The 15,692-nt window shown below is 37.8% G+C and overlaps 1 protein-coding gene across 3 annotated transcripts in view; it reads left to right on the top strand.

Moving 5' to 3' along the window:
• The window catches only part of SLC39A12 (solute carrier family 39 member 12), a 73,417-nt gene extending 64,105 nt beyond the window's left edge, over positions 1 to 9,312 (top strand). For all 3 annotated transcript variants that reach the window (XM_077897039.1, XM_077897038.1, XM_077897037.1), the window contains one exon: positions 8,732 to 9,312. In XM_077897039.1, the coding sequence (XP_077753165.1) occupies positions 8,732 to 8,860 (129 nt within the window). In that variant the 3' untranslated portion in view covers positions 8,861 to 9,312. The remainder of the gene's footprint in view (positions 1 to 8,731) is intronic.
• The last annotated feature ends 6,380 nt before the right edge of the window (positions 9,313 to 15,692 follow it).

Raw genomic sequence — 15,692 nt, 5'->3', positions numbered from 1 at the left:
TTTTAAGTGGTTTCTCTAGAGTTTTTAATATACATTTACAACTAATCCAATTCTACGTTCAAATCACACTGCTTCATGGGTAATAGAAATACCTTATAATAAGAAATTATTCCGGGGATCCCTGGGTGGCTCAGCGGTTTAGCGCCTGCCTTTGGCCCAGGGCACGATCCTGGAGTCCCAGGATCGAGTTCCATATTGGGCTCCCGGCATGGAGCCTGCTTCTCCTTCCTTCTGTGTCTCTGCCTGTCTCTCTTTCTCTATGTCTATCATAAATAAATAAATAAATAAATAAATAAATAAATAAATAAATAAATAAAATCTATCTTAAAAAAAAAGAAAGAAATTATTCCTAGTCCATCCTTCCCATTCTTTGCATCAATGCTGTCAATCATTTCACTATTATATGATCATACATAAAAATACACACACAAGCATACATAATCAAATACATTTTTGCTATTATTGTTTTAAATAAGCCATTATCTCTGATCAATTAAAAGTAAGAAAAATAAAAGCTTTTATTTTACTTTCAGTTATTTACTTTCTGATGCTCTTTCTTCCTTTTTTAAAAGATTTTATTTATTCATGAAAGAGGCAGAGAGAATAGCAGATACATAGGGAGAGGGAGAGGACTCCTGCAGGGATCCCAAAGCGGGACTCAATCTCAGGACGCCAAGATCATGACCTGAGCCAAAGTCAGAGAGACTCAACCATTGAGCCACCCAGGTGCCCCAATGCTCTTCCTTTCTTTATGTAGATCCAAGCTTCTGCTTTTGTTACTTTCCTCTCTCCAAAGAACTTCATTTAACTTTTTTTTTTTTTTTTTTTGCTGGCAACAAATTTCCTCAATTTTTTGTCTGAGAAAGTCTTATTTTTCTTTCATTCTTGAAGGTTAAGTGTGGGGGTACAGAATTCTAAGTTGGTAGCTTTATCTCTCAACACTTTAAGCATTTAACCTCACTCTATTTTTGCTTGCATAGTTCCAGAGAATTCAGATATAATTCTTACCCTTGCTTCTCTAAAGGTAAAATTTTTGTTTTGTTTTGTTTTTTTGTTTGTTTAATCTGGCTTCTTTCAAGGTTTTTTCTTTTTTTTTTTTTTCTTTTTCAAGGTTTTTTTCTTACCTTTGTTTTTTTAAAGTTTGAGAATGATATGCCTATGTGTAGAGTTTTGTGTTTTTGTTTTATGTTGTTGGCATTTATCCTGCTTGCTATTCCCTGAGCTTCTTGCATCTGTGATCTGGTACCTGACATTAATTTGGGGGGAAATTCAGAGTCATTATTGCTTCTAATATTGCTTCAGGTTTTTTTCCTCTCTCTTCTTTTTTGGTATTTCATTACACCATTACACCTACATTACACCTTTTCCCTCCTGGTTTGGATATTGTATTTTGGGTTGTTGGGTTTTTTAGTCTTTTTTTTCTCTCTGCTTCTCAGTTTTGCAAGTTTCTACTGTCATATCTTCAAACTCAGAGTTTTTTTTCTCAGCCACATCCAATCTAATAATGAGCCCATCATTCTTCATTTCTCTTGCAGTGTTTTTGATCTCTAACATTTCTTATTTATTAGAATTCCTATCTCTATGTTTTTATAACCCACCTTTGATTGCTTATGTTGTCTATTTTTCCCATTAATTCCTTACCATATCAATCATAGTTTTTGTTTTGTTTTGTTTTTTAATTCCTGGTTTGATAATGCCCACTTTCCTTCTGTATCTCACTCTGGTTCTGATGGGTGTTCAGTCTCTTCAAACTGTGTTTTTTGCCTTCTAGTAATTCATGTTATTTTTTTTTGAAAGGATGACATGATGTAGTGGGTAAAAGGAACTGCAGTAAATAGTCCTTTAGTAATGTAATAGTAAGGTATGGAGAGAACAGTAGCATTCTATAGTTCTTTGATTAGGTCTTGGTCTTTTGGTGAGCCAGTGCTCCCAGATGATGAGCTTCTTGTCTCCTTCCCCTTTAGGTGGATGAGAATGGCTAGAAGAGGGTGAAATTGACTATTTCCCTTCCCTAGGTATAAACTCTGATAAAACCCCAGCAGTGTAGGCTCTGATAACATAGCTTTTATAAGGGAACTCCTTGTTAAGATCACAATCCTCTGGCATCTCAAAATGGTTCCTTTATCTCCCTCCTGATAAAAGCATGAGAGGATTCCCCCACCCCCCCAATATTCACTGTGAGAATTTAGTAGAGCTCTTGGCAGAAAAATCCACAAAAGTGGAAATTAAGACTTAAGACTGGATCCCCCTAGAGTTTTTAACTTTTAGGCTTGTCTACACTAAGCCTCTAATAATTTGTCAATTACAGTTTGTTTCTCTACCCTGCCACACAAATTTCTGCTTGTAGGTTTTTGCTCAGGTATGTTGTGATTCTCTGTATACACTTGTGTTTCTCTCCAATGTTTGGGCCAGCCATTTGACCTCACTTTTCTGTTATATCTGAGAAGAGCTGTTGATTTTCCAGTTTCTTCATCTTTTTACTTGTTGAATGAATTGGTGACTTATAATCTTGTATGACATACCAGAAACCAGAGGTCTTTGATGTTAAATTTTTAAGTATATTGTTTGCGTATGCAAACAGGAAATTGCAGATTTGGGAACCAAATCATGACTTTGACTAACAAATTTCCATTTTGTTCTCAGATGTTGGTCTTCTGCAAAGACACAATTAAACTCTTCACAAATGTGACAGTAAGAGCAGTCCATGGAATATGTGCCCCAAGAGAGATTAAGCCTTATTAGGATAGCCTATAAAATAAGTTTTTGAGGTTTTCTCTCTCATCATATTTCTTAGGAACAAGAGTGGCTCCTCTTAGCAAATGCAAATGTATACCTAATTCAGTGTGCACTATGGATTTTAGGGACTTTCTGAAAAGAGGGTGGTATGTCAGTTATCAAGGGAGCTTCGTGAATGGAGAGGCAAATCATTTCCCTTGAAAGTGGACAATGCCAAAAACTATTCCTGAGCATTCCTGAGAGAGGAAAAATATTTGAATTACAATCTTACCTTCAAAAGAAACATCACTGAATGTCTTCAGTAAGTGAATGTTGAATATTTATATTTAAATTGTAAATTTTTCATAATGAAAGGACTTTGATTTTTTTAGTGCTTTTTTAGAAACACTGGATGCTGAACTTTCTTTTTCACTATGTACATTTATGATTCATACTGAAAGTAAATGTTGAAATATCTAGTGAGAGATCTTTAACACCAACCATAAACCAGTTTCAGATTAAGGGTGGAAGTAGACAGAGAAGGCTTTGCATGGCAAGACTCTGAGCTTAGAATTGTAAAGAGAGACCAAAGATCTTAGTTTCAGAGAATGTTTTATAGATCACCCTCCTTTGTGATTAGTTTTTCCTAGTACATAATTACTACATAGCACATGCCTTTAGAATTTATCCAGTTTCTTGCCTGGTGGGTTCTAACATTCTCTGTGAGTATTCCTTTTAAAACTTTAGCTTGACTATGTATATAGCTATAGGCACTGACTCAAGTGTATCATTTACTTAATATCACTTTCTAAAATGTTCAAAAATTCTAATGAGCAGTTGGTCATCATATCTACATCTCAGGTAGTTAGTTAGAATTATAGGGGTCATTATGTGCAGACAAGTCAGGTACTGTGTAGGCTTGGTGCATCTCAGGGAATTTCTCTGCTGTGTCTGATTCAAATTTGAAAACAAAACAAAACAATGGCATGATAAAGGGCTATCTTTTAGGTAAAGATTTTTCTCCTTCTTTTTCTTCTTCTCCTCCTTATCCCTCTCCTCACCCTCTTCCCCCTCCCCTCCCTTCCCCTCATCCTTCTTCTCCTCCTCCCTCCCCCTTTGTCGTGGTCATTGTGTCTTTCTTTCTTTCTTTCTTTCTTTCTTTCTTTCTTTCTTTCTTTCTTTTCTCTTTCTTTCTTCTTCTTCTTTCTTTCTTTCTTTCTTTCTTTTTCTTTCTTCTTTCTTTCTTTCCTTTCCTTTCTTTCTTTCTTTCTTTCTTTTCTTTCTTCTTCACCAGAAAATTACTATCATGTTTTGGCATCTGCTGATTTGAGTTGGGGAACTTGCTAAAAAAGTAAGTTACTTTCCACCTCAAGGTTTCCAAGTTTCTGGTAGAAATCTAAAAAATATATCTTAGCTCTATCTCTGGGCAAAGGTATTTTGCTAACATTTCTTCTCTTTTTTCCTGACCTTTTTCTTCATTATTCACATACTGTATCCAACATTTCAGCCCCTCTAGTCTTAGGATAAAAGAAAGTTAAGATCTGTAAAGCTGCTCAACAAAAGAATTTAATTGCCCTCTCTTAAAATCCAGGGAAAATGGGGAGCACTAAAACTGATGTCAGAATTTTTTTTTAAAGAAAAAACAAAATACATACCCTTGGAAATAAACTCTATGGATCTTTATTTTCCTTCAAAATTTACTGACTGCAATGATAAAAAAAATATAAGTAGATTCAAAGTAAGTGAAATGTGGCAGACGTTGTTGAGATTTGGCATTTTATATTTGGATCTTTTAGAAAGACTTTTTGTAACACTCTTTGGTATTTGGCATTTTGGTGTATATCCAAGAAATATTACAATTTACATATTCATCCATAATTATCCAAAAAAGAACCAAGTATTGTCTCAAAAGCAAGCTTAGCTGGACTTTCTTACCAATCCCATTTATGTGCAGACATGAAAAGTTCGTATAGACAATCCAGAATAAGATGATCCATATCACAATGAGAATCTCCTTAAACTTTTTCTGAAATGCTGATTTTCATTGTTTGTCTATTTCTCTAGGCTTACAAAGTAGTCTTTCTTTAGTAGCTTTTTTCAAGTACATGTGGTCTGCCTTGAAAACAGAACCTAATAACATATCTGTTATAACAAAAGCAGTATGATATCTATATGTTGCACAATATATTTTCTCTATGTTTTCATCACATGCAATGACTTTTATGTTTAGTTGTACATTTTTAGCATTGATATTTCCACTTTTTTCTAATTAGGTAGAAAGGAATTGGTCATAATAGAGATGAGTTTCAGGTAGAATGCTGGTCTTTACAGGTCTTTGAATGTCCTTGTTAGAAGGTAGGGGAGAGGGGCATCTGGGTGGGTTAGTTGGTTAAGTATCTGTCTTTGGCTTGGGTCATGATCCTGAGATGGAGCCCAAGTTGGGCTCCCTGGTCAGTGGGGAGTCTGCTTCTCCCTCTCCCTCTGCTGCTGGCCCTGCTTGAGTTCGCTCTCTCTCAAATAAATCTATAAAATCTTGAAAAAAAAAAAAAAAGGTGGAAGAGGGACACTAACTGAGAAGGCACTTGGAGAATAGAAAATGAAGAGGCCACTCCATTTAGTTTACATAGAATCTTATTCAGGGTAATTTACTGACAGAGGGTAGGGGTGGGGGGATTGGGCAGGCAATGATCCACAGCAGCCGCATAGCTATTCTCTGCAATATCCAGACCTTAGGGCACAGATTATATAGAGTGAGGGGACACACAGAAGGGCATTGTCACACATACCTCAAAGGACTTTCCTGCCCCTAATTGACAGCTAATCTTTAATTAGATCTTGGGCATCACCTGTGCATCAGGAAGGAGGAATAACTATGTTATCTCTAACAGATTCAGGGGAGACCAAAACAAGCCTTCCCCAAATCCCAGCCTGGGTGGGCATTTCTAAGGTATGTATTAATCTCCAAGGGGCCTGGAACATGTAGCCCCAAAGGAGGTCACTGAGCAAACATGAACATGATGGAGGGCCAAAGATAGAGCCAATATTGTCTGTACTCCTACAGTCCTCTATAGTAATGAGATGAGCTGACTTCTTGTCCTAGTTCTGACATCACATCTATATGACTTTGAGTAAGTCATTATCCTCCTTGAGCCATTATTTCCTCAAAACTAAAAGGAGTTAATAGTTTTCTCTCCTGCAGGATTATGAGGAGTAAATGGGACAATATAAGAAAGCGCATGGTAAGACAGATGTAAATGAAAGTAAGTGCTGCATAAGACTATTAGTCCCAGCATCCTGGAAGACCTCAAGAGAAAGATGAGCTGCTGGAAGGCACACCTACATGGATAGCAAGATATTGTAGAGCCAGTTCTTTTGATTAAAATGTAAAAAGCAAAAAAATGCCCCCCAAAAAGTAAAAAGCTGGAATCTTGTTGCAAAATTTCCCAGAAAACATTGAGTTCATGTGAATGGTGGCTCCTAGAGTTGTAAAATACTCATGATGTTTTCCTGTGGATAATGCCATCCACATACTCAGAATATAGAATTCTTGGTGTTCTTCCTGGGAGTGGGGCCACTGACATAGCCTAGAAGCCCTTATAAACACATTTATTCAATGCTATCATGTGTTGCACACTACAAACCAACAGATGTTCTATAAATTTAGGCCGGTGAAAAAAACAATAGGTCAAACAATTGTTTTAAAAATTGTGGTATTTTTGGATTTAGTTGGGACAGAAGCTAATTGGGATTATGAACGATGTCCCAAGACACTAATTTAATCTCTGCAGTTTCATGTTGAGGCTATTAAATCTACCTAATTAAGACCTACTTCTTTCCAAAAAAAAAAAAAAAAAGACCTACTTCTTTCCAACTGAAAATTCTCAGTAGAAGTTCAAGGCAAAGATGGAATTAGAAAATGAGCTTTCTAACATGTAGGTTAAGACATTGATGGGCTGAAAATATATTTCAAGTTCTATCTGTTGAACTAGAACAATTTCCACCACCATGCTTTATATCTTGTCTGTTTTTCTCAACAATTCACTGAAAACCATCATGATAGTTCAGTCAGTTATTCATATTTTGTGAGTACTTGCCCCAAAAAATCTTTTTAGAAATTACTTCTACTTCATCAGAGATGAATAGCCAGGTGGCACTAGACACAGTAGACATAAGGTGAGCTGTTAAGTCATCCATATCTTCCGATGAATATTAATTACCTTGCTTGAAAAACAAGAAGGTGAGGGAACAACGCAATGTCTTAGTGTATTTGGAATTAAGGTTAATCAAAGTTTGAGCCTTTGACATAAAATGGCATAATTGTGTCTCACAGATGGTCTGATATACAAATTATTGAGACAGAAGGAAACTGGTCACCTACATTGTCTGTCTTTGAAGTCAACTCTTGGAAATTGCTTATAGACTGTTGAGAATCAGATGTATTGGGTAATTTTAATGCCTGTATCTTGTTAGTCCCTCAAGAGTACCATCAATTAATTGCCAGCTTTTTGGGAACAGTATATGGATTTTCAAAATGCCATTTAAATGTATAATAGATGATGAACCATACAGGGTTACTCTAAAGAAGCATGGTTAACCTCATGTTTAAATATGGCAGAAAAACACCAAAGGGACACATAATTTGTTTAAGGTCATCCACCCAGGACAGCATTTTTGGATCTTACTTTGCCTTTTGTTCTACTCATCCATGTTAGGGTGTGAGAGCAGGTTATAATCATCCTAATCTTAATTCTGTCAATTTATCTAGTTAAAAGGGAGAAATACCCAAAGAGAGCACTCAGAATACTCTTGTACAGACATTAAAAAAAAAATGTCAACTGAGCAAAAGAATACATCACCCTTTTTTGCCATGTACCTAAAGCCCTTGCATATTTTATATTTTTTTTTCTGTAAATAATCCAGTAGTTCTCAAACAGAAGTGATTTTTTTGCCCCCCTCAGGGGACATTTGACAACATCTAGATACATTTTTGGTTGTCACAGCTGGGGTCAGGTACAGCTGACATCCATCCAGTAGAAGCCAGGGATCCTCTAACACACAGGAGAGCCCCTATAACATAGAACAAAGAATGATCTGACCCAAAATGTCAATAATGTCATTGTCAGATTAAGTCTTTCCTCCATGTTGACTTAAGCCAGATTTCCAATGGAAATGACCATGTCGTACAAGAGATACATTCACTCTCATCTCCTCAGGATGAGGGATTCAAAGGAACGTGAGATGAAAACATCATGGGGATGAAAGATACAGCATAGGGAACATGGTCAATGGTATTATAGCCTTGTAAGTTGACAGACGGTAGCTACACTTGTGAGCATAGCCTAAGGTATAGAGATATTAATTTACTATGTTGTACACTCAAAGCTAATGGAACAATGTGTGTCAACTCTACTTCAATTAAAAAAAATAAATACAAAGAAAAAAAGGACATGTTGAGGTGCTTCCCCAAGATATCCACAAGAACATTCTCCTCTACATGGTGTTGAAGTCATTCCACTAACGAAACAGCAGCCACTTGCCTGTCTGAGAGTCACGTACAGTCTTAGGGCGTGATGTCTTTATGATTCTAAAGGTCAGGAAGACCTTGTGATCTCTTTGAAAGGAGACAAATGTGTACTTTGTACCAACCACTGCATTTAACGGCTTCATAAACCTAGCAGAACACTCAAAAATAATACTTTCAATCTGTTATCTATTTCACATTTAAGTGCTTTCTGAACACATAAGTAAAAAGTTCTGGGTTTGCTTTCAGCTGATCACTATGTCATTTTAAGACTTCTGGCAACCCCTAGGATCCTTCTAACCACAGCCGAATGACTTAATTTATCTTACATTTTTAAATTTTGGTCAAGAGTAGGTATTAAGCATTTTGTAACTGTTTGGGGAATTTGAAAGGTTATTAAGTTCTGAATAACAGAGCCTCTCATGTTTTCCCACCAAACTTTTCCCAGCAGTGAATATATCTGGATCTTATTCTGGTTTTTTATTCTTTTTTTAGCTTCCTGAAATGACTCATGTTCAAACACGGCGACCCTGGTTGATGTTTCTCCTGCAGAACTTTGGATTGACCCTAGGTTGGCTTTCTCTCTTGCTGCTGGCTATATATGAACAAAATATTAAAATATAAGTTAAGAGTCTCAAAATCCTTCACAAATAAATTTATATGGCTTCATTTTGTTTCTTTTGTTGAAAGTGTCGATAGTGGATTGTAAATTAAGTCTTTTTATCTTAGAGGAAGAGTGTATGTCTTTTAGTTCATTAACTTATTAATTTTATGATGCACTTTGGTTTTAGAATATAAATGTCAGGTTGTCCTCAATTGAGATTTTGATAGTAGAGCCCAGCACCCTGATGGAATTCACATCTTTTTTTAGGAATTAGTAAATTCTGAATTAATTCTGGTAAATTTTCAAACAATATTGTTTTGCCAATAAGGAATGTTTGAAGCAGATAGATGCCTCTTGGGATCAAATTGGCTGCAACTTCTTCTATGTCAATAATGTTTTTCTTCTTGTAAGATGATAAGCCATAAGCAAAATAAATTACAAACAAATGTAATAAAGTCTAGTGTTGATGTTATGATTTGTATGACCTTCTGTTACTGGGTGTCAGATTCTGAGTCAATCCTTATAAAACCAATATAGTATTGTTCACCTGGAAGCATTACCCACAGGCTCATGAATGCTTTTAAGTCAGCAAACTCAGGAAGCCTAAAGGATAATGGGTCAGCGTCCTATCTAATCACCAAGTGAAATCTGTTCTATGTAAGGAAAACTGGAAACAAAAAGGGAAGTTAAGAATTTTAAGTAATAAAGCTGCAGTGAGGCAGTAGATCAATGCATAAAGTCACACAGATTCATCAGAGTGTACTTATGGATCTAATATTACTGACAATGTGATATAGTTTGTATTTGCTTGAGGAGACCTAAACATTGTTCATGAAATGTTCAAGCAGCATTACTGACAACCCGACAAAATTATTAAAATAGAAAATAACTCTGGCTTTAGTTATTTTTCTTGGAAAACAGTGGCCTAATATTTTTCTTTTTTTTTTTTAATGATATATCTTGACTAGGGAAAAAGCCCATTTTTCTGCCAAAATGACTCATGACAATCAAATACATCTCTTGCCTCTTTCTTACCAGTAGGCAGATACTCTGGCATGTCCCACCCAAGCACAGTCTTTTTCAACCACCTTTATTTGATTTCAAAATGAGGCTTCTTTCTTCTTCAGTTGTCTTCAGAGCTTGATTTAATAAGGGGGCCTCATGACATAGTGCAGTCGTTCACAGATGTTGGCAAACATTAGGCTCAACTAGAGGATTTATTCAAACACAGAATGTTCACCTCCATCTTGGGAGTTTCTGATTCTGTAAGTCTGGGTAGGCTTTGAGACTTTGGTTTTGAACGACCTCCAGGTGGTACCGATGCTGCTGGTTGGCCCCCCCCTTTGAGCTACACTCGTGTGGTGGAATCCAGGCACACAAAGCTGTTGCCCAAGAGCTGGTCATTCTGATTAAACTGATTAACACGGCAAAGCTCAAACCAGACCAGTGCTCCTGGGTTGAAACTCATTCCTCTTTACGTCCTTGCCTGGGAGCATCTGACCAGTCAGAGGAGTCACTGGATGAGGAGTCCACAGAGAGGCACTTTTCTTTATGTTTGCCTTAAAGGTAAGCAGACCTGACACATTGAGTTTTGCCCTTCTTTTGTTAAAGAATATAGTAATTTGTAGTTGAACAAAAAAATGCCTTTGTATGGGTCAACACAGCACAGAGGTTGCATACAAGAAGCACCTGGCATCATCTGTGTTTTGGTTTCTATGACCAAGTTCTGATTTTGACATTAAGCCCTAATTTATGCCAATTTAATTAGAAAAGCTCTGATAGATGACTTTATTCCAAGGTAAAGTTTAGAGTGGTTTGGGGCCAACTAAATTAAAATGTTTGATGTGAAAAAAATAAAATAAAATAAAATAAAATATTTGATGTGAGCTACTCCATAACCTTCAAGTTAGAGTGAGTGTCACCTGACCTCTAGGATGAGGATGTGGGCATAGGTGTTTGCAGGGAGTCATGTGTTGGAATGATTGGAGGGACATCCTCCATGAGCATTTTGCAAGCCTACAACTAAGGCCTTGATTGTAAGCAGAGTCCCAGCCATCATAGGCCACCTGTAGAGGTAACCTTAAGAATAGCATGATGTAATGGCTTCTGAGGGCACCTTTCTGGGCTCACGACTACTTCCTTCTCCTACCTGAGCTGGCTGTTTGCTAATCCACTGAGTAATCCAATAGTCTGAGATGGAGCTCCAGCCACAAACAATCTTAGAATTGCTAGAAATTCTCTTGTTCCTCAAAATTGAGTGATAATGATAAACCTATTAGACCAACTATTTGCCTTCTAAATATGCACAGAGCCTAAATTTGGGATGGCTGAATTTTGTCATCCCGGTAAGTCATTTAAATTATGTGTTACTCACTGAGATTTGGCGTAATTGGTGTGTTCCTTGAAGGCAGATTTCTCAATAATGTTAGAGTATTTCTGTTTGCCAGACCTAAATTTAGGATTCCAGTGTATTTCTACTTGGTGATTGATTTGTTTTGTAGTCACTGAGCTAGAAATGGTCCACAAAAAAAAAAATCAAGGGGCAAATCACACAGAAATCCTACTTGAACATCTGTCACCCACTGACAGCCATGTTTAGGGGAAGGGGAATTGGCTCCACGTCACTGTGATGCTAAGTGCAGGGCCTGGGAAGATGGTTTCAGTGCTGTAAGCTTACCAGTATGAGACTGTTATACATATGCACTTAGAAATTGTGGCCAATACCACTCCTCCCAGAACTCACATTTTGGAGGTGAGACTGTGCCTCTTTCTAAGACACCTGTCAGGATACTGCACACTTACCTGTTCCTTTCTCTTCAAAGCTGGAGGGTTTGAGGCTGCTACTCACCAGGTAGACTGGACTGCTACTAACCAGGTAGATTGGACTACTCGGTTTGGGGCTCTTGTGTGATCGATTAAAAAAAAAAAAAAATCAGGTTTTAAACTGGAATCTTGGTTCAAATCCCAGTGCTGCCATTTAGTGGCCTTATAATTTCTTTGTACAACTATGTCTTCTCATGTAAAATAAAACTAACAATGGAACCTAACTCATAGGATTGTGGTGAGGTCCATATGAGATACCTACTGCTCACAAAGCACTTAGCACAGTACCTGGAAAATAGAAATGGCTCCAGAAAGATGAAATTACCCATTGTCATCAGTTTCACAGTTTACTTCTCAGAGCTATATTTTGGGTCAAGGAAATGTCTTGTCTTGTTGGAGAAAGGTGATCAAGTCTTCTTTATGTAATGTCTGAGATCCTCTGGTGATGCCTACAAGCCAGCCCCCACCAGTTCTGAGCTGTGCGCAGGTACTTTCACCTTTACTCACTTCCAGATCCAGAGAGATGGGGCCCCCTTGGGCTGCTGACCCTCCTCCGCCCATCTCCCTGGGAAGCCTTTATCCACATGTCATAAGGCTTGCGCTCAGTGTGAGCCCCTCTCTCCTTCCCTTTCTCTCTCATAATAGATGAAAACCTGTTATGTTCTACTCTACTCATACTTCTAAGGATGTAGAGGTCGAATCATGGAGCCCTGAGGTTATGGTTACTGTTATGACTCAATCTCAACTCCGGGAGAGCAAAAAGTAGCTCAGTAGATTGCCCATGTTGCCAGAGCACCTGCTATCTAAACAGTGAGGCCTGGCCTGTCTAAACAGCCTGACCTGCCCCCTGGCTGGCAGCACACATAGCCTCCACTGGACCCCAAGAACACCATGGACAGTGGTGCTCATCTCCCCCACATGCTGTGCACACCCCAAGCGCCATAGCTCTCTTCAATGTGGGGGGACGAGCCCCACATTCTCATACTTTACTTACATAGGCACCTCTCAAAACCCAACTGAAACTGTAGGGAGTTTGAGAGGCTAAAGAGACATTACCAAATCCAAAGGGATACCCCACCCCATTGCTCCTTGAAGGGCCTACCTATGGAATGTATTTGCACAACCTGACTGTACCCATGCACCCACCCACCCTGCCCTGCCCCCGCCACAATATCCACATCTCAGAGCAGGATGTTTGTCATATAGATCTTCCCCTGCACACTCCTCCATGCCCCACACCCAGTTTTGCAAAGTCTCTTGCATCTCAGAAGCTTCTCTTATATAGCTCCCTCCACATCCCTAATCATACTTAACAACATCAAAAAATTTCCCTCTTCCCCTACTCACAGAGAGGGATGCTTTACCTGCACTCCCACCAATTCCCATCTGTACCCTTGGCTTCACTCAAAATTTTGGAAAATATCTAGGATTTCTGTTTTCTAGGTATGTTGTCTCATGGTCTCAGCATTCCCTTAAACATCAAGCAAGGCCGAGTGCCCATTGACAGCCTACTGGATCACATAATGCTGGTGCGGGAACCAAAGTCAACCATTTAATTCAACTCTTTGATTTTATAGTCGTGTCGTTACAGCAAACGTATTTATAGCACTCTGTGCCAGACACTATTAAAAGTGCTTTATGAGAGTCATTAAATTCTCTTAAGAACCCTGAGAATGTAGGCCTTATACCATTTTCACGCTCCCTTTTACAAATAAACAAACTGAGGCCCAGAGAGGTCAGTTAACTTGCCCAAGTTACAGAGCCAAGGCAGGCTGGCTCTAGAATCTGCAATCTTAATCTGTATATCACATGGCCTCTATAGAGGGGAAACTGAGGTTCAGAGAGTCTAAATGATTTCCTAAGCTCTTATCCCTGGAAAGGAATTGACATAGGACTTCATTCAGGTCTCTGGCTCTAGTCTAGCCATCTTAACAATCTCCAGGCCTTGCTGGTCTTGCCCAGTCAAACTCTTCACCTGCAAGATCTTGGTCATTTGAGGTTACTTTATTTTTTTTATTTTTTTTTTTTTGAGGTTACTTTAAAAAAAAAAAATTATTTATTTATTTATTTATTTATTTATTTATTTATTTATTTATTTAGAGGTTGCTTTTACTACCCAATTCATGTTAATTTCTCCCCATGAGGATGTAGAGTCTAAGCAGCAAGATTTTTTTTAAATTGAAATATAACTGACATATAACATATTTCAGATATACAATAAGATGGTATTTGCATGTCATGAAATGTTTACCACAGTAAGTCTATCTAGTTACAATCTATCACCACACATAGTTACAAATTTCTTTTCCTGTGTCTAGAAGTTTTAAGATCTACTCTCAGCAGCTTTCAAATGTACAACACAATATATCGACTATAGTCACCATTCCATGTTACATCTCATGACTTATTGATTTTATTAATTTTTTTTTATGATAGTCATACAGAGAGAGAGAGAGGCAGAGACACAGGCAGAGGGAGAAGCAGGCTCTATGCACCGGGAGCCCGACGTGGGATTCCATCCCGGGTCTCCAGGATCACGTCCTGGGCCAAAGGCAGGCGCCAAACCTCTGCGCCACCCAGGGATCCCCTTATTGATTTTATAAATAGAAGTATATATCTTTTGACCACCATCATGCGTGTCTCCCACCCCCATCTCTCTGCTTCTGGCAACAACCAATCTGTTCTCTAAACCTCTATGTTTCCTTGGGGGTGTTTTTTGTTTTAAGATGCCACTTATCAGCGAGATCATACGGTATTTATTTGTCTCTGTCTCACTTATTTCATTTAATGTACTCAAGATCTATCCGTGTTGTCAAAAATGGCAGGATTTTCTTTTATTTGTGGCTGTATAATATTCCATTGTGTTGAGTTTATATAATGAAATACTAATATATATGTAGAATATATATTATATATGTAAAGGAATATTGATATATATGTGTGTGGTGATATATACAACTCATCACCACATAATATTTGTATGCCATCATACATATATATGTGGATATATATACACATACATATATGGATATATATATATCCACATATATATCACCATATATATGTATAAATATAAATCTCAAATTTTCTTTATCCATTCATCCATTGATGGACACAGGTTTCCATATCTGGGCTATTATAAATAATGCTGCAACAAAAATAGGGGTGCAGGTTTCCTTTTGAGTTATTTTCATGTCCTTCAGATAAATACCCAGAAGTGGAATTGCTGATCATAAGGTAATTCTATTTTAACTTTTTGAGGAATCTCCATACTACTTTCCCTAGAGGCCTCCCCAATTACATTCCCACCAGCAGGACACAAGGGTTCCTTTTTCTCTTAAGGGTTTTCTTTCTCTGAAGAAAGGAAGGTTGGTTTCTCACCAACCCTTGTTATTTCTTGTCTTTTTCATATTAGCCATTCTGATATATATGAGGTGATAGTTCATTGCAGTTTTGATTTGTATTTCCTTGATGATTAGAGATTTTGAGCATTTTTCATATACCTATTGGCCATTTGGAAGTCTTACTTGGAAAAATGTCTATTCAGGTGCTCTGCCCATTACTTAATTGGATTTTTTGCGGGTATTTGTTTCACTTTTTTAAAAAGATTTTATTTATTTATTCATGAAAGAGAGAGAGAGAGAGAGAGGCAGAGACACAGGCAGAGGGAGAAGCAGGCTCCATGCAGGGAGCCCGATGTGGGACCCGATCCCGGGTCTCCAGGATTAGGCCCTGGGCTGAAGGCAGACCCTAAACTGCTGAGCCACCCAGGGATTCCCTGTTTGTTTCACTTTTGAGTTGTAAGAGTTCATCTACTTTGGATATTAACCTCTTAACAGACTTCTGATTTGCACATATTTTTCCCATTTGGTAGGCTCCTTTTCATTTTGCTGATGGTTTCCTTTACTGTTCAGAGCTTCTTAGTTTTATAAAGTCCTACTTGTTCATTTTTTGCTATTTTTATTTGGGCTTTTGGTGTCAAATCTAAAAAGCCATTACCAAGATTGATGTCAGGGAGCTTACCACCTA

This window comes from Canis aureus, chromosome 5 (genome assembly GCF_053574225.1).
Source record: "Canis aureus isolate CA01 chromosome 5, VMU_Caureus_v.1.0, whole genome shotgun sequence".
In the NCBI taxonomy this organism is placed as follows: Eukaryota; Metazoa; Chordata; class Mammalia; order Carnivora; family Canidae; genus Canis; species Canis aureus.
Note: the sequence above shows the minus strand (reverse complement) of the source record. Positions and strands in the feature narration are given on the sequence as shown.